Source organism: Trachurus trachurus (genome assembly GCF_905171665.1).
Source record: "Trachurus trachurus genome assembly, chromosome: 17".
Lineage (NCBI taxonomy): Eukaryota > Metazoa > Chordata > Actinopteri > Carangiformes > Carangidae > Trachurus > Trachurus trachurus.
In genome coordinates, this window is record NC_139900.1 from 22661633 (window position 1) to 22684293 (window position 22661).

The following is a 22661-nucleotide window of genomic DNA, read 5'->3' on the forward strand; positions in this document are numbered from 1 at the left end:
TGTGTACCTCTCTTGTGTGTGCACCTCTGGAGATATTTTAAAACATTTCCCCCCAAAAAAAGGTTAAAGGGACAGTGTGAGGTCCAGTTATGTGGTTCGTTGCTTGAGGGCAACGCTATGCCATAGAGGGTTAGGATATGTCCCCTGCGGGTTCTTTGCGTCTTTCACTAGGACCAGGACCTTTGGTGGTTTGTGGACTCAAAAACCACGTTCAAGTATGGTGTTCAGGGTAAGCTACTCTTTAGGTCAAGCAAACGTCTACCACATGTTGCACATCCTTTAAAATAACTTAAGGAAAGTATTTTGGACACCTAAGAATGTTTTTCCATTCACTCATATAGTAGCTATAGATTGTAACCTACTTTCCTTCCATTCATGCATAGCTGTATCTGCACAATACACAATGCTCTGTATCTCTCAGTTATACAGAATTTGTCATGCTGGCTGCTGTTTTTTTCTCCACGAAAACGTGTGGCGGCACATCCTGAAGGACGGCGCAGCTGTGAGCTGAGCTTTCATGTCTTCCTCCGACTTAGACAGATGCTGTGAGCTGCAACAAGATCCCATTCTCTCCTCCTGAGAGACAGAGGAGAGAAACCTTCAGCATAAACCTTCTGCTGCTTTGATTCAAATTAAAAATGCTGTTGGCGAATGAGTCCTAGTGCATGTTTAGGATAAACCTAACCACCAGACTCGAAAATGTTCAAATAAAGAAAACATCTTTGAAATCCTGGGTTTTATTTAAAAGCCATACTCAAGAGCATTTCAGGGTCATTAAACAAAGAGAAGACACAACTGACATTTTGTGCACACACCACTGTACGGCTTTTACAATTCACAAGCACATAATATGATTTTTTTTAAATGCAGCATGCAACTTCTTATGAGTGTGCAACATCCCACTACCAATGATAAACACAACACATGTAGACACAGTGCAGCAATAAAGTAAACAGTTTATATCAAACACTAGTTCACTATGGAAAAACAGACTGTCAAGACGGATAGAAAAGGAACAATGGTGTCTGATGAACACAAGTGCACTGCAGTGAAAGAAAGCAGAGAGAAACAGGGAATAAATCCAGTTGTCAAAAATGGCCTCCTTTCTTATTTCCTATTCATGTTAGAGCAACTGTAGGTATTTGCCGAACATGTAAAGATAACAAGCTTTTGGATGTGAACAGACAACAAACCCACTTCTATCAGTTAAGGATAATGTTACAAGAGGAAGTCATTTGTCTCCTGATGGGATGCATCCCAGTTTATGAAGTCTAGTGCACTGCACCGAGACCAAGGCATTGAGGCAGCCATTCAACCTGATGACAGTGATGACATTGGTTTTGGCACTTAGGGATTGGAGGTAAGATAAACAAAGAAGCAACAGGAAGTGCTCGATAGGTAAAAAAAAAAAAAAAAAAAAAAAAAAGTCAGACTGGGGGGAAGAGCCTGGGGTTTTGCATTCAGAAACGGGCACGGATTCTGTCCAATGGATCTGTCTCCCACATCTTAGCATCCCAAGCCTGAAACCAGCCAGTGAAAGTCGGAGGCTCTGCTCCCTGTTTGATGGTGGTGATGGGAAGTCCTTTGCGACCAGATGGGTCTGAGTCCACGTACTCTTTTGCTGTAGGTGGAGAGACAGACACAGGAGACAAAGTGAGAACACATACAGTATCTGACATCATAATTATGCAAAAACAACAGAAGAAATGTTAACACTAATCAACTTTTTGCCCACTAGGTTGTGAGAAAATCTGTGGCATATTACCACCATACAAAACTCCTGATTTCCTGAAATTTATTGACTCTTGCTGCTAAATGCACCACTATTTTCAACAACTATTCATGGCTGGTGTCCGTCTGTTGTTTGTTGCTGGTCAGGTCAGTATTGCTTACTTCAGCTGCAGAGTTGAAGAGTTGAAGAGTTGATGGGAATGGTGAGAAGGAGTCATATAGGCAAAAACCAAAACATTAGGCCCCAAAAGGTTAAAAAGCTCAGAGGGGGACTGCACAGTCATGTGAGAGCTCTCTGCTTTGACAGTTCCCCCCAGTGAAACCAAAACATTAACATCTCCCTCTGGTGGCTGGTTTCAGTTTAGGCCATGAGCCTTGGACACCTCCATGTTGGTGAGGACATGGGCAAAAACTGATTTAAGTCCACATCAAATACATTTTTTCCCAAAGATGGCCTTCGTTGTTTTGGATACTTCATATCATGCTGCTGTATGTTCAAGTGTTAATCTTTCTCAATTTTTCTTTTCAAAGTTTGGTTTTTACTTGATCTTATAATAAGGGACACCATGACTGAGTCAAATACGCGTTTGGGCCGGACTGTAATACTGCGGCTCCACCTCCAAATCTCTTCTGCACAAGTGACATCACCAGCACAACATGGCAGCACTTGTATCAGAGATGTTTCACCTTCACTTTTGTACAGCAGGAGGAAGTGGAGATGTGCTGTCCATCTTTATACACAATCATTGGTTTACCTTTCTTATTTAAGTTTTTTTTTTCCTCCATTGTTAATATGAAAATATTGATTAATGCAGCTTTGAAATGTCATAGCCGAATATTCACTCACTGAAAACCTAACATATTAATACAGCCCTACAAATTGACTTCAGAGCAGGGAACTATGTTTAACACAAAGCATCATAAAAAATATTTAATGTCTTCCATACATACAGTCATAATATGCACAGTGAGCCTAGAAGACCTAGATATGATGCTTTATTTCCTTTATGTTGCTCATTAATAGAGAACTGTGTACTTGACTCTGTGTGATTAACATCATCAAGGTGTCAAAACCTGAGGTGGCCACCTGGAATAATGTGTCAATTGTAATTACTGTATCATAATTCAAGATGGCAAACTGTCCTGAAAGCTTAGTTTAGAACTACTCCTTTACTTGTATTTAGACATCAGTCCCACAGTAGCATCCTGAATAGTAGCTTACCACACTAAAATCTGATTTGAATAAACCTGCAATTAACATTTTCGCCACACATTTTTTAAATACATATAAAAATCCAGTCTGTATTCATATTACATCCTATTTACAAAAATCCTTTCGTATTGTTATTAAAGACTGTGGTACTACTATATCTTAATGTAGTACCAATAATGACAGTAGAGTAGCAAATAGCAACGTTTAACCCTGATTCTAAATAAATACAATTTTTATTGTGAATTGAATTTGTGTAATGCTTTGGACCTACAATACTCGAATACTCACACTAACCTAATTCTAATACTAATATACAAAATGTTTCCTGTTATATGAATCAGTAATATTTGGCTAGTCAGAAATAATCTGAAGCGAGAGATAATATAATCTGAGTGACACATTTCTTCCTTAAGTGCAACTAACCTATTTTGGGAGCTCCCGTCCTCTCCTCTGCGTTGGCCTCGTTGCCGACCCAAAGGAAGATCTACAGGGAGGAGAGACAATACCCACAGTCATTAACACGTTCGACATCTACAAAGGCTGTTATGAGCAGCTCATAAAAATCAAAACCGGGAACTCATCTTACCTGGTCCCAGGTATCCAGGATCATGACATCGTCAGTGGCCAGATCGGACTGTGTGAAGTCTCCTGGTACTTCTTCAACCTGAGAGAGCACAGAAGAAACCTTTGTGGGTGTTTGAATGTCACTATTTGTATTGCACAGTATTAAATGACTGTACATGTAAACCCCGGTGATCATTTCACTGTGTGACCTACAATGAGTCTTCCAGTTTTGTTGGAGCAGCCGAACAGACGTGGGGGTTTGATCATGTTCTGCAGACTCTTGGACGTCTGGTATTCCTTCTTGCCACCAAGAGCAGACCAGAATTCAGCTGGGAGGGAACAAAAACAACAGCAATCAGCTCCAAGTAATTTGCCCCATATTTGGTGTTTTGTTTCAAGAGGAAGTAAATCACATCCTCTTTGGGCCAATCAGCAACAATTTGCATCATCTTTTCAAGTCTGAGCTAAACCAGACCAGAAATGTACCAGTTATATCTGATCAGCCCAGTCATTGTAACTGGTTGGAAGAGCTAGAGCAGCACGGCAAGACACAACATGTAGCGACATGACAGGACTGTGTAGCAGTAATGGCTGACAGTCTGTACTATTTAAACAACAAAACAAAGCTGAACAGTTTTTCATGCTCAAAATCATGTCACAATTAGATCCAGTGATTTCATAGAGCTAATTTACATAACTGGCTTCAAAATGCTGCACACCCTTAAAGGAGACATATTATGCCCCTTTCCCACAAATTAAAATAGTTCCCAGGTGTCTTAAAGACATGTCTGTGACATGCTTCGGTCAAAATATGCCAAGGATCAAACATCACAGCTCTCTTTTCATCCTCTTTAAAACAGCCTTGTTCAGAACGGCTGGTTTCAGTGCCTATCCCTTTAAATGCAAATGAACCACTGTTTGCCCCGCCCCGCCCCGCCCCTTCTACAGGTCCCAGGTAGGGGTGGTATTATGCAAATTCGAAAACTAATGACATCATTGTCAGACAACTGAGGGAACAACTCATAAAACCACATGGATTTTAACTTAGGGGGGCTTATTACAGTTTTTTTAGTTGTCAGTTCTCACATTTTGAGGGCCAGAAGGCAAGACAAACACCCAAATATATATTAAAGAGCCTTCAAAAAGTGTTATTTCCGTAATATGGCTAATGAGGATAATGCTCACTCATATACATATACTGTATGTAGGTGTTGCATACTCCCCTCACAATAAAGTTCATCTGAGACTCGTTTCATTGGTGCACGTGTATGGAGTTACAATCTTGCTAAGATAATAATTTGTCCTTTCTGTTGTTGTGTATTGGACACCCACCTGGCTCCTTGCCCTCTGACACATTGGTGGGACTTCCACCCAGGAAGCCCACCACATGTTTGGCTGCCTCCATTTCCTCATCACTGGCCCCCACCCCCCGCCACACAAACACAGCGCTTGGGGTTTTCAGCACGAACGTATCATTGGTGTTCAGATTGGACGCGGTGGCCTCGGCCTGAGGAAACACATGCAGGATTGGTGAGAAATGGGCGACAATAAGACATTTCTACATGAAGAACTCGGAGGGGGGAGTGTACAGTAGGTGCAGCTCACCTCGACAGCCCGGGTAGCACGGGAAGTGCTCTGTCGGATGTGGAAGAGGCGAGTGCTGCCGGCCTGAGACTGTCCACCTTTGCGTGACGTTCCTCCGCTGTGGATGATCATGGGTTTGCCCTGGAACAGGCTCATCAGATGTGGAGGCTCCTGACCCTGAGTCACTCTCACCTGTGGACAAAGTCATTAAGAAACGTCACCACTAGTCTACTTAAATGTTTTACACAACTACATAAAATGATAAGATCAGATAATCAGACTATTGCTGAATGTCTCTGTACATTTTAGAAAACTCCTGCCAATTGCCTACAATTAATTTCTTTATGATCTATTAGCATACCTACATCTGCTTTACAGCTCATCTTTATGACATTAATGCAGTTTAATGTATCAAAAATGTTGAACTTTGACCCAAACAACTCTATTATGGCCACAAAGATTGGGATGTCATCTTGTGCAGGGAGTGTTGCAGTTTGAGTTGAGTTGAACAACAAAAATTACAGCAGCACTGCCCTCTGCTGGTCATCCAGGGTTGTTTGTTTTTCACAGCAAAGAAGTGAAGTTACTTCTCAGATCTTTGGTTGTGATCAGTTGTACAAGATTATCCATAACAAGAGATTTGTGAGGATGGACCTTCATCACCACTTCACCACTGAATATCATATGTTGTAATGTAATATTCAGATTAGTTCTCAGTTTTGATACTTAAGCTGCAACTTCCAAAATCCCCTACACAAATTTAGAGAACTCACCGTTGTATATTAAAATCTGCTTCCAGGAAGAGAAACTCCTAGAATAACTGAGTAATTGTTCCCGCTGACACTAGATGATCTAATCATCTCATCATATTCAAACCAAGATGGGACTGAATGGACTTGTTTTAATAATAAAAAGGTAAAGCAGCGTGCTGTCACGTAGAGCTAACCTGAACTGGGGATCCTCCCATTGAGTCATCCAGCTTCACAGTGAGGAATGCTGAAGCTGCCAGTTCATCCTGTGTGCACTTCAGCCCCTGCCTGACACACACACACACACAGTCCGGGTTATTTTCCTGGAAAAGTGTTTTTCACTGGTGTAGACTGGGTGTGGTGGGGTTATGTGTGAACACACTCTCATGCTGTTCATGTTTGTGGAAATGTTTTCTTTCGACCCACCAGGTGTATATGATGTGCTGCTCCCGCCCTCCCTGTCTGTAGCTGTAGAGGATGAGGTAACAGTCTCCGCCATAGAAGTGACCGTAGGAGGAAGGATCCACAGCCACCTTTTCACCATTCTCCACTCTCCAGATCTGAAAGCGAGACGACTACATCCATTTTACACAACAAACCACCACCACATTAAGCTGCCTTTGTCATGAGTCCTCCCCGCTTGTTTTGAACATACACGTACCTGGACTTTGCCTTTGCCATCGTCCACCATGCCGTGCTGAGCTGCCATGACTTTGTTGGAGTGCAGGGTGGAGGCATCGAACGGCACCTGTTCCACTTTGGCGATCCGGCCGATGGCGTAGGCCTTGCTGGGGCCCGTCGTCTCGTCCCTGTCCCGCCAGTCACTGAAGAACTGCTTAAACAGAGTCGTCTCCGCTCCTGCAGGGAGAACCTGGAGCTGCAAGAGGAACAGGAGTTTCAGCTTGATGGACTTTTTCCCAAGTGTGTGTATTTTTTGTCACAATATTTGAGTTAGTAAGTACACATCAGCTTTACCTGTGTCTTATTGGAGTATCCTTTGTCTTTGATGAACTTCTGACCCGCTGCCATGGCTGCCTTTCGCTCTGACATGTTGGCCTTGGGGCCTGGTTCAAGCCAAACGAGGAGGATATGATGAGAAATACAACATAACATGATTTGACTTGAGAGAGATACTATATCATATACTACCTTATACAGTACATATTAAATATTAAAAGGCATTTGTCTGGGCAGGTTTATACCGGCATTATTAACTACACAGGCTCCATCTCCTCCGGGAGGCTCAAAAACTTATCAGACTAGTCTCAACACAGACAATAATTACTGTAGAGTTGGGCGTACCAGCTAATGATTACCAGTAAATTGTGTATAAGCTAATACAACAGTATTCAGCCAGAATTTTAAAATATCAGACCGAATTGGGGACAGAACAGCTGTTTTCCTTGTATTTAGCTTGGAGGTACAGCTAGTTGTGGACACACATTTTCCACATAAATTCTTCCTAATTTGTGGAAGGAAAAAATAGCTGTAAGGACACGGGGAGAAAACTAACAGCTTGTGTTCTGAGTTCGTTTGACGCCATTTTCTGGCGTGTTAACTGAGTCTATGATTCTGTCGGCACCTTTCCATACAAAGATGTTCCTGTCCACCCCGTTGTCCAGGATGTAACACTCCTCAGGAGACAACATGGCCTGCTTGAAGGGACTGGATGGAGCCACAGACGACACCGTCATTGAGCCAGATGCATCAGAGATCTACAAATCAGAGGAACATCATCAGCCGCCAGCTCGGCTTACTTTTAATTTTCTACAGTAAATGCATTTGGGATGTAAAGGTACAGACTGAAATCACATGAGATACACATAAGACTCATAGTGTGTAAAAACATAGTGTTTTGTTTGTTTGTTTGTAACTGAACTCCAGGGTATAGATGCAGTCTTTGAAAATAATTCTCAGTGTTTCATAAATTGTCTCGTAATTCAAATCTATGAGCATGTTCAGAACTCATTAAACCTTTGTGTTGGCTCTATTAGAGTTTGGTTTTACAGAACTACAAGAATGCAGAACTATCTCTATTTGAATTACAAATGCAGCACTTGTGTTACTCACCATGTAGAGGGCACCCTTCTTCCTGTTGGAGGTGTCCACCCTGTCGTCATCAGGAGTGCTGGGGGCAATGGTGGTTTTGGGCCCCAGAGCCTACACAACAGCCACAACAGAGGAGTTAACTATTGTGTTCATCTTTTTCTCATAAATATTACCTGTGCTACAAATTATAAAGATGTGTCTTTTGTCACTGATAAAGGGGAAAGCCTTAGCTGTGATTTGTTCTGATGACTGTATTGTAGAGCTTTTATCTGATTATAAATGAATCCAAAGCACCCTCCCTTCCTCTCACTCTTCATTAGGCCTCCTCTCTGCAGTTCACCCCCCTCTGTCATTGTAAAGAACGTGTTTACAATGCAGCCTCAGTTGGCACAGAGTTGGCACATGTACAGCGCCTTACAAAGGACACAATTGTGACCACTCGTTCCCACGCTGACCAACTCACTGGCCATGAAATGCATCAATGACACTTATAGATTCGACCACCTCAGGGGTGTAAAACGCACTGGGTTAAGGGCTTGTGAGTGTGTGTGCGTGTGTGTGTGTGTGTGTGTGTGTGTGTGTGTGTGTGTGTGTGTGTGTGTGTGTGTGTGTGTGTGTGTGTGTGTGTGTGTGTGTGTGTGTGTGTGTGTGTGTGTGTGTGTGTGTGTGTGTGTGTGTGTGTGTGTGATTGTGTGTTACCTCTGTGATTGCTGCTGGCTCCTCCCCCTCCTCCACCATGTGCAGTTTGGCTCTGCCGTTCCTCTCATTGTCTCTGATGTCGATGGCGACCCCGGAGGCCTTCAGCCTCTCGAAACGGTTACACTCACTGCCACACCACTGATAGACGTCCTGCAGGGAGAGGGAAAGAGATGGTCCAGTGCTTTAGTCCTGGAGGATTTGGTGACAACTGTGGTTGTTGGTGGTGGTACAGCAACTACTGTCTAACACTTCAAATCCCAGAATTCAATTCAATTCCAAACTGCCATGTCAGAAATGTTGCAAAAAAAATTACAGCGCAGCCAAACAATCAAATGAGCAACCATCAGGTTAAAATCACAAAGTGTAATGCTGGAATACATGATACTTCACTCACAGCGAATCCCTCATGTGTATGCAAATTAAAAGTATGTCATATATATATGACGATTCGATTCTGCTACGATTTTTTGGATGCCGATTCGATTTAAATTGCGATTCTACGATATTGCCGATTTTCGCGATTTTTAGTCTGCATTTTTAACACCCGTGAAACAGTTGAATGATTATGATTGTCTACAGACTATTCCAGGAACCATCACCTGTAAGTCAGTTTTTAAGATTTATTCAGCAGCAATATCTCTTTTCCAATGCCTGGACTGCATAAAAGAGGCAAAAATAGTATAGAAAAAACAGGCTATTTCTATACAGAGTATAGAAAAAACAGGCTTCTGAAACCTTTCTGACTAAATGAGGTAAACTGCTACATTTTAACATTTATCTGCACACACAAATACTGTAGGAGCCTATAAATTAACATACTCCATTATAAAGTGAACTTAAACCCTTTTTAAAACCTGGACTCTCTGTATGTAAAAAAGGCAAACAAATGCACATTGCACAATATAAAAAAATAAATAATAATAATAATAATAATAATAATTTAAAAAAAAAAAAATTGAAAAGAATAATTGATTTAAAAATCGTCCCAAAAAATATTGCCATACTTATGTGAATCGATTTTTTCTCCCACCCCTTTGTTAATGTGGAAAAGTGAGTTTGACAGAAGCAAACACCCAGCCACAAACTATGTATTTAACAGATCTCACCTTCCCCAGGTCGATGATGAAGCAGTCGCCCTTGTTGAAGCTGCTCCAGGCCAGATCCACTTCTGTCGCCCTGATGGCTCTCCGGCCCTTGACATGCAGTAGGCGCCTGACGTTCATGTCATTGGTCACCACATGCTGAAAACCTGAGGCCACACCCCCTTTCTGTGACAAAGAAAAACAATTCAGGTCATGCAGACTTTCCGGCTTCATTCACAGTGTGTATGAGGATAGTTCAGGGAGGAAATGTAACAGCATGTGCCACTGTTTCGGCTCACAAATGCAGGTTTAAGGCAGGATGTATGGAGTCAGATGATGTCATGAGACACAGCGTTTGCAGCATGGTGAGGGTGAAATGAGTTTTACACAAAACCGTAAAACTTCAAAGGACAAAAGGCTCTATACTAGTGCCAAATAATGAGATTAGCTGACAGTAAATCACAGCCATGGAACCAATAAACCTTATCAAATGGATGAAATGAAACTAACATGATGCCTGCTTCTGGACAGAAGAAGGATCATGTACCTGGGAGGCTGGATTGTCTCGTAATGTGCCGTCCTTGGTGAAGCCATTAAACAAAACAGGTATTTACAAGAAATGCAAATTAAATCTGCAAGAGAGCAACAGACACACTCTCTGCTAGACAAAAGCTAGACATGTTTGGCGAGTGTTCAACAAGTAGAAAATAAAGCAAATGTCATGAGAACAAAAACCAAGAGGGGGCTTCCTATTTCTTAAAATGGCCTTTGAGGGTTTTACATTTACCCACAAAAGCAGAGTCTTGTTTGCATAGTGACTATACAGACCTCAATGGAAACCACATTCATGTTTTTTGTTTTTTCCCTCAAGAAAGAAACAGTAAAATTTTCCATGGCAACAATGCCGGCACTGTTTATTCTAATGGAAGTATTGTTTCCCAAAAGTGGAGTTACCAAAACTATGAAGAGATAATGAGGTTTAGTTCTGTTCCTCACTGTTTTTCAGATTTTCTGAAGCGTGTGCGTGTGGACTGGCTTTCTGCACATGTGCACTGCAGAGTTTCCATCCTCAACTCTCCAAAAGTAGTAAACAAGTCTCTGGGTTAATTACCCCTAACTAAAGCCAGGAGGGGGTTTGGATGGTATTCATGGAAATGAGAAACAGACGCCTGGTAAAAGTGGCCTCGCTTGTGTCTTTTCAAACGTCTTCCTTTTGCACAGCCCGGTTGACTTGGTTACGGTCTAAGCCAGTGAGCCAGACACACCCTTGGATGTAAATAGCAAAAGGGGGAATGTTGTGTCTTCTCTCTGAACTTCAGACTCATCAGCTTAACTGCATGTCGAAGTTCACGGGACTCTGACAATAATTAAACCCTGTTGATATATTTAGGTCAAAGAAACTTCTGAAACAGATTCTTCTCCCTTTTCTATGTTTTTAGACATCACAAATTGAATCACTGTAAATGCTGAAAGAAATGCGTCACTCCTTATCCATGCAGTCATTATCTAATATGATCTGTTCGTTCAAAAAGCGATTTTCCTTTGGAGACACAATACTGCGAGTGTTTCAAAACCAGACCAGGAGTCTACAGTCTGTTGCCAGTGGCTTTGTGTGGTTGCAATTAGGCACAGCAGTAAATGTTACCGTCAGCACTGCTATGCTAACATGTGCACCACGACGGTGCCAACATGCTCATGTTTAGCAGGCATAACGTTAAAGCTGTACAGAAAAGAAAATTGAATTTGAGCCCACTGTGGGTCCTAACATTAGTGTAATAACTCATCTATCAGACGATGTAGCCCAAACTTTGTGCAAAATTCTATTTTTGATTAAATCCGGGATGAAAGTGTGGAATTTTTTTTTTGCAGTGGATAATGCAGGCACACGAATTATACGTCAGCCTGCACACGATTCATCAGCCACTGATATTGGATCCGTCATCCGTCAATCAAACGTCTGAGACAACACACACACACCGAGCTCGGTCTAGCCCCAAGCTTTGAATATCCCACCCCCGCTCGATAACGACCAATCAAATTCGTTTTCCTTACTCGGGTAAACTCGTGCGGCAACTCGTGACAACTAGGTGCGACAAACAGGACAAACGGCCATTTCTGTACACCTTTAACCTTGCTCATTATCTAAGTTTAGCGTGTTAGAATGCTAATATTAGCTCATTAGCACTATACACTTTTTTTTTAGTTGTTGTTTTCTTATTGTCTACATCAGAATCAACCTGCAACCCCCCTGATTTATCTTGTGACCCCTTGTGGGGGGCAACCCTAATGTTGAGAATATCATTGATAGTGACACCATTAATGCAAAGTTGCTCACCTGATACTTGATGCCTGACTTGAAGTACCCCAGGAAGGTGTTGGATTCGTGGTTCTGCACCTCCCTGAACTGCACCGGCCCACCACCCAGGAAGTCATCCAGCTGTGTGGCAAAGATGGCCGCTGATCCACTTTCATCCTGTGAACACTCGTCCCCTGCAGAGATGAGATTATCTGCGCTCAAGTAGCTTGTTTCTGTCAAGTCCTTTAAGTGCTTCACATCGATGTTTGATCAAGTTTCACACAAACACATTAAGTCTCTTTACATTAATGGAGAAAACGGCAGCACTTTAGATTCTGCTGTGACCCTAAGAGACCTCTGAGTCGGGAGCGGAGCCTTTGAATCGGATCAAACCACATCTACAGAGGATCTTTGAATCCTGCTATTACTGTCAGAAGGCACACAGCGTGGATTAAACTATGCCATAACTTTACATGACTAACGTGGATCTCAGACAGAGGGATTAATTATTCTTGCATGTTATTTCTAGTCTAACTTCTTCCAGATGGCAGCAGTGGGAGCAAAGAACTAAAAGCCTGCGTGTGTGCATGTGAGTGTGTGTGTGTGTGTGTGTGTGTTCTGGCACAGGAAAACGCTGGCAGGGAAGAGCACAAACATGCAGGGACCAGTGCCTGTTAGTTGTGGCCTACAGAGGTATTCCATGTGTGAGTCATGCCGCGGTTTAGTTTAGGCCTCTGATTTAGTTATGTAACTGAAAATTTACAGGGCATGAGAAAAGGATTTTGCCTTCAGTTTATTTTAAGTACTCAAAGTTAAATGTCTGTGCGCTCTGTTCATGCCTGGACTAAGGGACACGTGAGGAGAGGAATTTCGCAAACTGGTGTGACTTTTAGAAAAAAAATTCTGCGACTCATTCATTGGAGGATGTTTAAGCTCTGAGATCAGATGCATCATCTGATCTCCTGTTACTTCAAAGACCACAGGAAGTTTCACTTCTCTAGTCTTGGTGTGTCTGTGTGGGTCTAAGTATTAAAGCGCATGTGCTGTATGCATACCAGCTTTAGAGGAGATAATTGTTCACCACTTCAGCAGCCAATAGTTTATAAGCACATAAAAATAGGAATTTCCTTTGGTGAGCTCACATATAACATAAACTAAACATTAACATCACAAAACTGTAACACATAACATAAGAGAAAAACTGATGAAACCACACAAGGACAAGTGTCAAGCAATAACCCCCTCCATAAAAAACCTGGGGGGAAAACAACAATAGAATTGGGGAATATCCTGCAGTTAAATCGCTTCCGCTCCCAAATGTGTTGTTCATGATTTCTCAAAAACAAAATGTAAGACCTGTTCCTGTTTTGAAAACTGCGATGAAAACATACATTTCATCAGGTAAGACAAGCCTACGCCCTAAACAAGTCAAAAGTGCCTCGTCGTGTCTTACCGAGCCACATGTGAATGTTGTATGAAGGTGCTGAGGTGCTGAAGAGCAGCAGGTAGGCGTCCCCGGAGTAAAAGCTGCCGTGCAGGGTCTTGGGAACCGGCTTCAGGTCCATGTTCTCGATACGCCACACCTGCAGCCCCGGCGTCTTCCCTGCACCCACAAACTCCTTATGGGAAACCATGATGGCTCTGAAAGAGAGAGAGAGAGGAGATGACAGGTCAGAAATATGGAGATGCTTCTAAACACTAGGGGGTCACAGGACACACAACATGAAACCACAGGGAGCGGTTTTAATGTCGTAATGCTTAACCCAAGCGAAACATACGAAGGAGGAAGCTGTTTTGCAGCACGAATATTGGGTCATGTCATCTGTGGGTACCTGAGAAGCAGGTGCTTGAATAGTTGTGGTCAAGAGCTGAGAGAAACTAAATTGTTGTTAATAATAGCTGTCATCTTGACATGAGGCAAACATGTTTACTGCTTACCATATAAGGTGCTAAACAGACAAACTCGTTTTCAAACTTCCAGTAACTCACTGCTGCTGTCACATCTGTTGATTATTACTACGCATGAACCACTGTGCTGACTTCAATACATTAATTATATGCTGACTTTGAAGTTTTCACATAATCTGGGGGAGTAAATTATAGGTTAATGGTAAAGTACATCTGCTGCTTTGGCTAGTAAAACCCCATTGTATCATCTCAAAAGTCAAAACCAGGGTTGATTTTTATGAAAAATTTGGAGATGCTTTCATTTTTAAATAGCGTTGACCCTTGACCTCTTGAATCAGCACACCAAAGTCCATAAAAATGTATAAATTGTCACATAGATGTCAAAAAAAATAGTAAACATGTGTAATAAGTGAATTGCATAAAGTGTGTTTTTCACAAGTGAAACCAGACCGCAGAGGGAACTTTGCACCATTATCAGTTGTTATTTAGTCATAACTTGATACCTGTGCCAACTTTATCACCTTACAGTTAGGTATCAACATGGGGCAACATGCATGATCCAACTCTCACCTAACTAATAAATATGTATAGCTCCCATGAAGTGAAAATAAAGTTTGAGTACTGTACATGAGGGGTGTGTTCTAATTAACAAATCGAATGTAAAAACTACTCTGCAGTAAAAACTCTTTGGTCTCACAAGACCTTACATCCAGAGCTACAGGAAGTTTGCTCAAGAAAACGTCTTCACATCATGATGAGAGAGGTCTGCCAGATTATACAGATTACTGTTTCCCCCGCTTACACAAGAGCCAGATTAGGCGGCGGCGGCGGCAGCAGCAGGATTATTGCTGCAGTGAGGCTGACGTCGACCGTGCTCACAGAACGTCTACTTCCTCACTACCGTAATACAACCAGAGCTTCAAGAGCACTGTTCTGTATACTTTACCCTGTGATCCACTTTAACTGCACCCTGCACCTGCTTATTTGTGCAAGGTGTATTATCTAAAGGTGGATGTTGAAGAGTTAGATTATACCCGATACACCATGCAGAGATAAAACAAACAGTCACACATCATCACCACCGCCTGACAGAATATTATTATTATTATTACAGTGGAGTTTGTTCAGACAGGAGTTAAATGTAGCTCATGTTTCAGTGCAGTGAGAAGAAAACACCCAGTGGACTTCCTGTAACAGGCTGATCAATAAATGCTGCATCACAGGCAAGTGCTGCAGACCACTTCTTCCTCTGGACAGTAAGTGTCTGGAAGCAGCTGCACCGGTAATAACACTGACATGAGCATAATACTGCAGGTCTGTGGGGATCAGTGCAGACAAGAGAAGAGATGTCTGCTGGGAAGAGCATCTCTAATGAAGAGACTGCATGTAATCTGCTGTTGCTGCTGGAGATTTCCTCTGTTTATTTAATCTGAGAGGTGAGTCTGTCTATGATTTTTTTTTTTTTTTTTTAAAGCAGAGCAGATTCCAGGATCCATTCATAGTTGTTTTTTTTCCCCCATTAGTACTATTACCCACTGCCAACTCTCCAGGCAGGCTTTTTTTTGTATTACATAACCTCCAAACTCCAACTTTACAACTTCCCACATTTCTAACTAGTTTTTACGCTTCACCCACAGACGAGAATATCGTTTTTCACTAAATATAATAAACAATGCATGCAGTCTGTTCCCATAATAAACCTAAACGTCCAGCCCTGGTACTTCCCGTCCATTCATTGGCTGCGGAGAAGCTCAGTCAGCGACTCAGAAAAAGAAAAGCGAAATGAACCGAGACTCTGCACATCTGGAAATGAAATCACTCACAACTTTTACAATCAAAGTCCCAACTACACATCGGCAACAACACTTAGCCTCGATGTAAAGAAATCCTGCACGCTTTTAAGAAGAAAAAAAAAAAAGCTGCCACAGATATTAAAAGCCCGGAAAGTCACAAAAAGGTGGATGCATGTTGACTTGTTGAACTCACAGTTGGCGAGAGGAAACACGCAGGAGAAGAGACGGAGACGGAGTGGAGCAGAACCGCTGGTGGAGGCTGTGGAGGTGGGAGTGAACGGACCGTGGAGAGTTTTGTATGTTTTAATGTGTAGATGAGAAGGAGGGGGAGGAGGAGGAGGGAGTGTTCAGCCTGCACGGCTCTGAGGAGGAGGAGGAGGAGGAGAAGTGAGAGGAGCCACTGATTGGTGGACACGGGCCGCAAAAGATGTAGATGCTACACAGCGCTCGAGTTGAGCTCAGGGACACAAAACGGTTTCTCTTTCCCACTGTTGTCAGAACGCCACTCCACCAGCCTTTTTTATTTGCAGTGCAGATTATGAAGTGTTCAAAGTGGGAGGGACAAAGTTGATCAAGTCAGGGTTGCAGTTTAATCAACAGCTGGTCTGTTTGACTTTGGCTTGAAGGAAAAGTGAGACAGACTGAAAAGTAACAGCGAGGAAAAGGTGTCTCCCTTCCTTTAATTTCCTGGAATGCAGCAAAAACAGGATTTAGGCTAAATGGAAAGGGAGAGTCAACACGGAAAGTGAGTCAGTTTTTAAGAGATTTAAAAAAAAAAAAAACCTCCAGCTTCAAAAACTAGGAGTGCAGACATTACACACCACGAATAATCATTAAATAGAGGATGCAAAATATTGACATAGCCTGCTGAGACTACCTCATTACACACACACATACTGTATTTACTCCAGCTCTGCTCTTTGTACACACTGGATCCCAGTTGAACCAGAAGTCGAGCACCTGTAGCCCTGCAGCCTTTACCATACTCCCTCTGTCAGTGTTTGTGTACACAGACAAATCCCCCACCTCTGTGGCGATGAATGGATGTTATCCAACCATTTACAGTACTGTATGTCGCACACAAAGACCGTCATCTTCTGTATAACTTATGTATAACAATCAAACCACACGCAGACCAGAGCTTCAAAACAAAGCCTGATGCTGCAATAGGTCTTTAATTGGACCTGGGTTAAAAATTGTTTGACTGTGAGTGAATTTAGTCAGCTGTTGTTCACAGATGACTCACGTCTTCTGTCTTAAAAAGCTCTTCTTCTGTGACTTGGTGTGAGAAGAATTTGTGAACTTCTCACCAAATGTTGCACACTTCTGCTTTTATCTGATGGGTGCAACTACATGACAGAGTTGCTATTTAAAAACAAAAAAACAGTTTCATCACTGTTGCTAATACAAGCTTTCGTAGATGCCTCAAACAGGAAGCAAGATGAGATGATAAATTACTCATGTTCTTTCATTGGTAAAGTTTTCCAACACAACTGTACAAAACAACTTTACCCAAGTTAATATCAACAGGCAGGACAAAGTGGAGCAGCTTGTATCAGTATAAAGTGTCCGTTTAAATCTCACTGAATGGAGTACAATAGAAACACAGTAGATGAGGACTTCGACAGCTGGTCATCACTACACAAAGAAACACATTCTCACATCCTCATTTGTGTGAAAAGCACAGGAACTAACAGAGTCAAATCACACTTGAGTGAAGGAGCTCATGTGGATCAGAGAAAAGAGGAAATATCTGCGACGCAGTGTGGACGGAGCCAACGATGCTGGGGGGTTGATAAATGCTTGATGGTCAAGCATTTTTTTCAATTTGACTGTTTGTCTTTTCCTTTTCTGCTCAAGTCTGTAGAAAACAAAAAAATACACATAGTTGATATTATGATGGCAGTTGCTATAGGCTTTGTGGCCTTTCCACAACCTGTAAATTACAATTGTTCCTCTTTGTATGATTTTGATCAGTTATGGTTACGAACTCCTTCTACTCATTGCAAAAAAAGACACCAGAAACAAAGTGAAGATCTGACACCCTGAGATCACACCTCATATTCCTCCATTGCTTGCTCCATTGGTTGCTGCACCGTCCCTGTGAACGGGACGTCTCTGGGTTAGGGTGGGTGGGCGAGTCTTATCATCGAACAGGATGTGCAGGCTGAATGGCTGGGCTGCTGCGGACCCATTGTGCCACACACTGACAGCTGACTGCTGCACATCCCCAGTGACAATGCAACCAACCCATGATGGATTAGACTCTCATCATCAGAGGCTTACACACCGAGGGGAGGTGATGCTACAGTACCAAAGCTGTTCAGCTCACTGAGGGAGACGAAGCAGAAAAGTACCCACAGTGAAAAATCAGGAAATAAAGTGAAACACAAATGACCTGATAAAATGTTGCACTTTGTCAGCTTTCGTAGTACGGTTGTAAAAAATCATCTTTAAAAACTTAAAGGGAAGTTTTGAAGGAGTTTGATGAGACCATCAGTATTCAGCATGTTAGCTCTAACACATATCTTCTATTTTATGCATTCTTTCAGCTTCTTCAGCTCAACTTCCTGAGTTGAGCTGGCTCTCAAAATCAATTCCACAAAGCTTTGGTGTGTAATAAACACATGCGATATGACAAGCTAATTTGTTAGCTTTAGTTTTATTTCAGAGGCCCTAGCAGGCAGTTATTGATGTTTTTCAACAGAGCCAGATGTTTCCCCACTGTTTCCAGTCATTGTGCCAAGCTAACCAGCTGTTGACGTTAGCTTCATATTTTCAGATCTAATGATGAGCAACAAAGTGAATAAGCATATCTCAAGTAGGATTTCCACCTATTCATTTTAAAAAGAATAAATACAAAAAGACAGGGAAGTAGGCCTACCAAAAGCATGTGGTCACAACTGATGACCACTATCACACATTTTAAACAATGTCAAGTGTGTTTTTATGGTAGTCAGACAGAAGTGTGGCTCCAGCAGGCCCTGACTTTTACGTATATTGCTCCTTGTTTCTGAGAGTGTCCACAGTAAAAACATGACCCTTGATAAAGATACAGGGGTCAAGAAAGTTGCACATGATTCAGAGGAACTGAGACAGTGACTAAAGGAGCAACAACATCAGCTGCCTGCTTCAGGCAAATGTCTATAACCTTTACTTGTCATAAAACCGGTCACTAGGATACCTAACCCACCCACTCCCGCCCGTATGTCTGGAGGTTCAGTTTGTTGAGAGAAAGGTCAGATCCTGGGAGCTGCAGCTCGGTGATTGTGGAGTACTGGAAGGGGAAGATAACAATGACCTTTCACCAATGACAACCAGTAGCCTGGTGGTTGTTTTCCATCTTACTGACTCAAACAGCACTCCCTCTGAATAAAAAGAAAACAACACAACTCCTCCATAGGGCTGTCACTTTTTATTCGACATTCGAATATTCGTTCGAATGTGGGGGGAAAAGTTCATATTCGAGCAGTAATGACCTGCTCGATATGCAGGCTGCAGCAAAGATACTCTATTTACCGCCTTTGGCTGCAGTGCCCGGTGCCTGCATAGCGCCGCGGAACGTCCACCGGACGCGGAAGGGCCGCGAAGAGCCGAGAAGCGGAGCCAGTTTACTTTCTGTGCCCATATAAACCGCTGGTGTGGTGTCGCGGCGTGCACCTCCGCGGCCGGCTCGCGCCGTGCAGCGTCTGGTCTATTTTGTGCGCGAGCCGCGAGCAATCGCGTCAAGCTGGGCAGGAAGTCAAACAGGAAACAACGAGAGTATCCGGTCAATTTTCAAAATAAAACACCGCGACTGTGCTGCGGCGGCGCGGCGCGGCGCGGCGCGGCGGGGGGGGGGGGGGGGAATATTCGAATATATCCGAACGAATTACCGGTCATTCAATAATCGTTCGAACCTCATTTTTCTAAAAACTGACAGCCCTACTCCTCCATGAAAACTCAACTTCAAGACAATTTGCTCAGTTTGTGCTTTGGATACGACTGCAGATCTTGGCATCATCTCCTCAGGAAGAATTGGCCTCTGGATTGTGGTGCGTCATGCAAAACTTGTCTGACCAGTAAAATGAAAAAGGTAAAGGTTCCTGCCACACCCAAAAGACGAGCACAGACTTATTTCACAAAAATTAATGTCAAAGTTGGCCTGTGCATATTCTCATTTGTCTAGGTCATAGTATCTAAAAGGAATTCTAAATCGAAAGCAACTGGACTTGGTTATTTGTCTAGGAAGACGTTTCACCTCTCATCCAAGAAGCTTCATCAGTTCATGCTCGCATCTGACCAGGCTGGGACTGGTCCTTTCATGTTCCCGCACCATTTTCTCATTTGTCCAGTCCCCAGCCTGGTCAGATGCGAGCATGAACCGATGAAGCCTCTTGGATGTCTTCCTAGACAAATAACCAAGTCCAGTTGCTTTCGATTTAGAATTCCTTTGAAATTGAAAGTTGGTCGTCAGATGAGGACAACACAGCTCCTTGGTGACTGAAATAAAATGACATTTGTCACTTTCAGTGCTATGAAGGAAGGGCATGGATGCAGATAACCTGTTCGTCCACCAGTATGAGCCCCTGGATAAATGCAGCTAAGTAGATCACATTTCCTGAAAATTACTGCAGTAGATGGAGAACGATGAGTGTCCATCCTTTTGGTTTAGCTGGTCAGCTGTGAGGTACCAAAACAACCAGGTCATTGTATCTGGTACCTGGCATGACTCCATGTGACAGTACTGTCAGGTCTGGCTTTGTTATTTCTCCTTGCTGTATTAACTAAGCAAAGCAGCATAACCCCCAGAGCCAACATCCTGATATGTCAAATCAAGATAAGAGATGTATCTGTGATTTCCTGTAAGGGGAAACAGGAGAACAAAGTAACGTAGCATACATTAAAGAATAATTTCCATAAAGACCTATAGCCTACATGTGAGGGAGAAGTAAAAAGTAAAGTAAAAATACATTAGACAGGATAAATCCAGAGTAACAGACATACAGTAATAAAGCAGATCTGTGTACAATGAGCAAACAAGGATCTTGTTGCGCTGATCATACAATTATTGTTTTATTGCACAAAGACCAGCCTATTTGCTCTCTGTGGTTTCACTCGTGTGCCAGTCAACCTGACAACCCGCGTGTGGTTAACGTCTAACTGAACTGGCACACAAAGCCTGGTCCTGGTTTCTAGCTCTGCAACTTCTCTCTGATAACTACACTCTGCATTCAACTTGTGTAATTGTGTAGTTTTCTAAGTTAGCTTTTTAGTGTGTTTAGTGTTGGAAGATGTTTTTGGGTCCTTTACTGCACCACATGAGCAGTTATCATAATGTAAACTCATGCAGCCGCATGCATTTCAAACTTTTGAAAAAATGTCCATTTTAGGCTCACAACCCCTGCTCTATGTGTCATCGGGGGGTGGAAAGACATTTGTGAGGTCAGGACAAGCAGGTTGGTTTACTGCCAAAAAATGACTGCCGGTTTTGTTTCCAGTAGCAACACACGCACACAAACCATCTACTGCGAACACACACCAGAAAACAGGGCACTACGTTACTACATAGGACAGATCGATGAGTTGTTTGATTGCACTTTTATTTTCAAATTTCATTAATGATTTACTACATGTTGGTTATATATATGATGATGACTCAACTTTGTTCTGCACATCATCGCCATCTTGAGCAGAAGTTAGAGAGAATCTAGTGATACTAAATGGAAAAGATTGAATTGATACCAAACTTCACCAAAACTGAATGTATTGTGTTTGGCTCTTAACCACTGCACCCAGTTCTTCATAAAATGGTATAATAGCAGAGAAGGCCACTAAGACTGAATGAATGGGTATCTAATTAAATAATTCATTATCCTGGTTTGATCATATTGGTCATAATGTCTCCATGATGGGAAAGGGCAAGAAGGACTGTTCAGTTATCAAACACTGAGACTTGTAGGTTGCTTTAGATAAAAACATCTGTCAAATGTCATGTACTGTGAGGAGACAAAAATAAATCTTCAAATTACTGAGAAAAAAGCAGCCAGAGTGACTCTAAACTGATTTTCTCTGCTGATTTGTGCCACATGTATAAGGATTAGCACGTCTAAATACAGAGGCTAAATCTTGTCTCCTGATATTCATGCAAGATGTCTCAATTGGAGGTTTATTTTTTCACTCATTAAAGTCTTAACATTAAAAACATCTTTTCTTACATAATGTCTCAAACAAAATTTAATAAATCTTATGTGGATGTAATTGTGTCTACTTTTTTTTTTTTTAACAGTGTAATTTTAACTACTAGCCAGCAAAACTCTATCATTTGATTTTGATTTTTTTTCTCCAACAAATCTTACTGAATTTTTTAAGACCCCAAAATATTTTCTTGTGTAGTACATAGTTGTTTATATCCACATAAATCTAGTTATATGTTATGATAATCATTAGCTGGATTAAAGATGTACTTTAATGCCGTAAACTGGTCAAAGTGGAGTTCTCTGAAACTGAGTGGTCTGTCGTTAATCTCCTCAGCTGCTGAGGTCAGGACTAATGAATGTTTACTTGAGATTTCATATGTATATATTGACGCATACTGTGCTGAGGAAGTTTCATGGAGGAACTAGAGCACGGCTTTAAAGGCACGCAATACACCACCTACTCAACCACATCCTTCAAAAAAAAATGCTCTCAACATCTAGAAAGTCAGCCAAAGAAAAAGAGAACAGAGACAAGGTGGTCCTAAAAGTCTATAATAGATTAAAATGGGAAGAAAACCCCCTAAAAACTTAAATAGAATTATATCATCATTAGAAATTTTCATTTGAAGTCTCCCACACCTAGCTATATTTATAATCGGGGGAAGGAGACCTGTGTGCTGTGCATGCAGGACAGGCAGGTTGGTTGTGTTGACAGAAACGACTGCAGACCCCGTCTCCAGTGGCAACAAACACACACACACATAAACTGTCTGTCACAAACACACAAAGAGAATAGCTCCTCTAACAACCGAAG

At 42.1% G+C, this 22661-nt stretch overlaps 1 protein-coding gene across 2 annotated transcripts; it reads right to left on the bottom strand.

The window, feature by feature from the left end:
• Positions 1-734: 734 nt before the first annotated feature.
• On the bottom strand, positions 735-15959 carry scinlb (scinderin like b). 2 transcript variants are annotated; one of them, XM_083991732.1, is made up of 17 exons: positions 15862-15959; positions 13421-13608; positions 12007-12161; positions 9696-9857; positions 8590-8739; positions 7912-8001; positions 7424-7556; positions 6817-6905; positions 6503-6718; positions 6268-6401; positions 6039-6129; positions 5114-5284; positions 4841-5015; positions 3722-3837; positions 3531-3608; positions 3368-3428; positions 735-1621 (listed from the first exon to the last, which is right to left on the bottom strand). In XM_083991732.1, exons 2-17 carry the CDS (start codon positions 13599-13601, stop codon positions 1461-1463), a joined length of 2163 nt encoding a protein of 720 aa, XP_083847858.1. In that variant the 5' UTR covers positions 13602-13608; positions 15862-15959; the 3' UTR covers positions 735-1460. The 2 variants fall into 2 exon arrangements, with proteins under 2 accessions (XP_083847858.1, XP_083847857.1); XM_083991731.1 differs by having other exon boundaries at positions 6268-6416.
• Positions 15960-22661: the final 6702 nt, after the last annotated feature.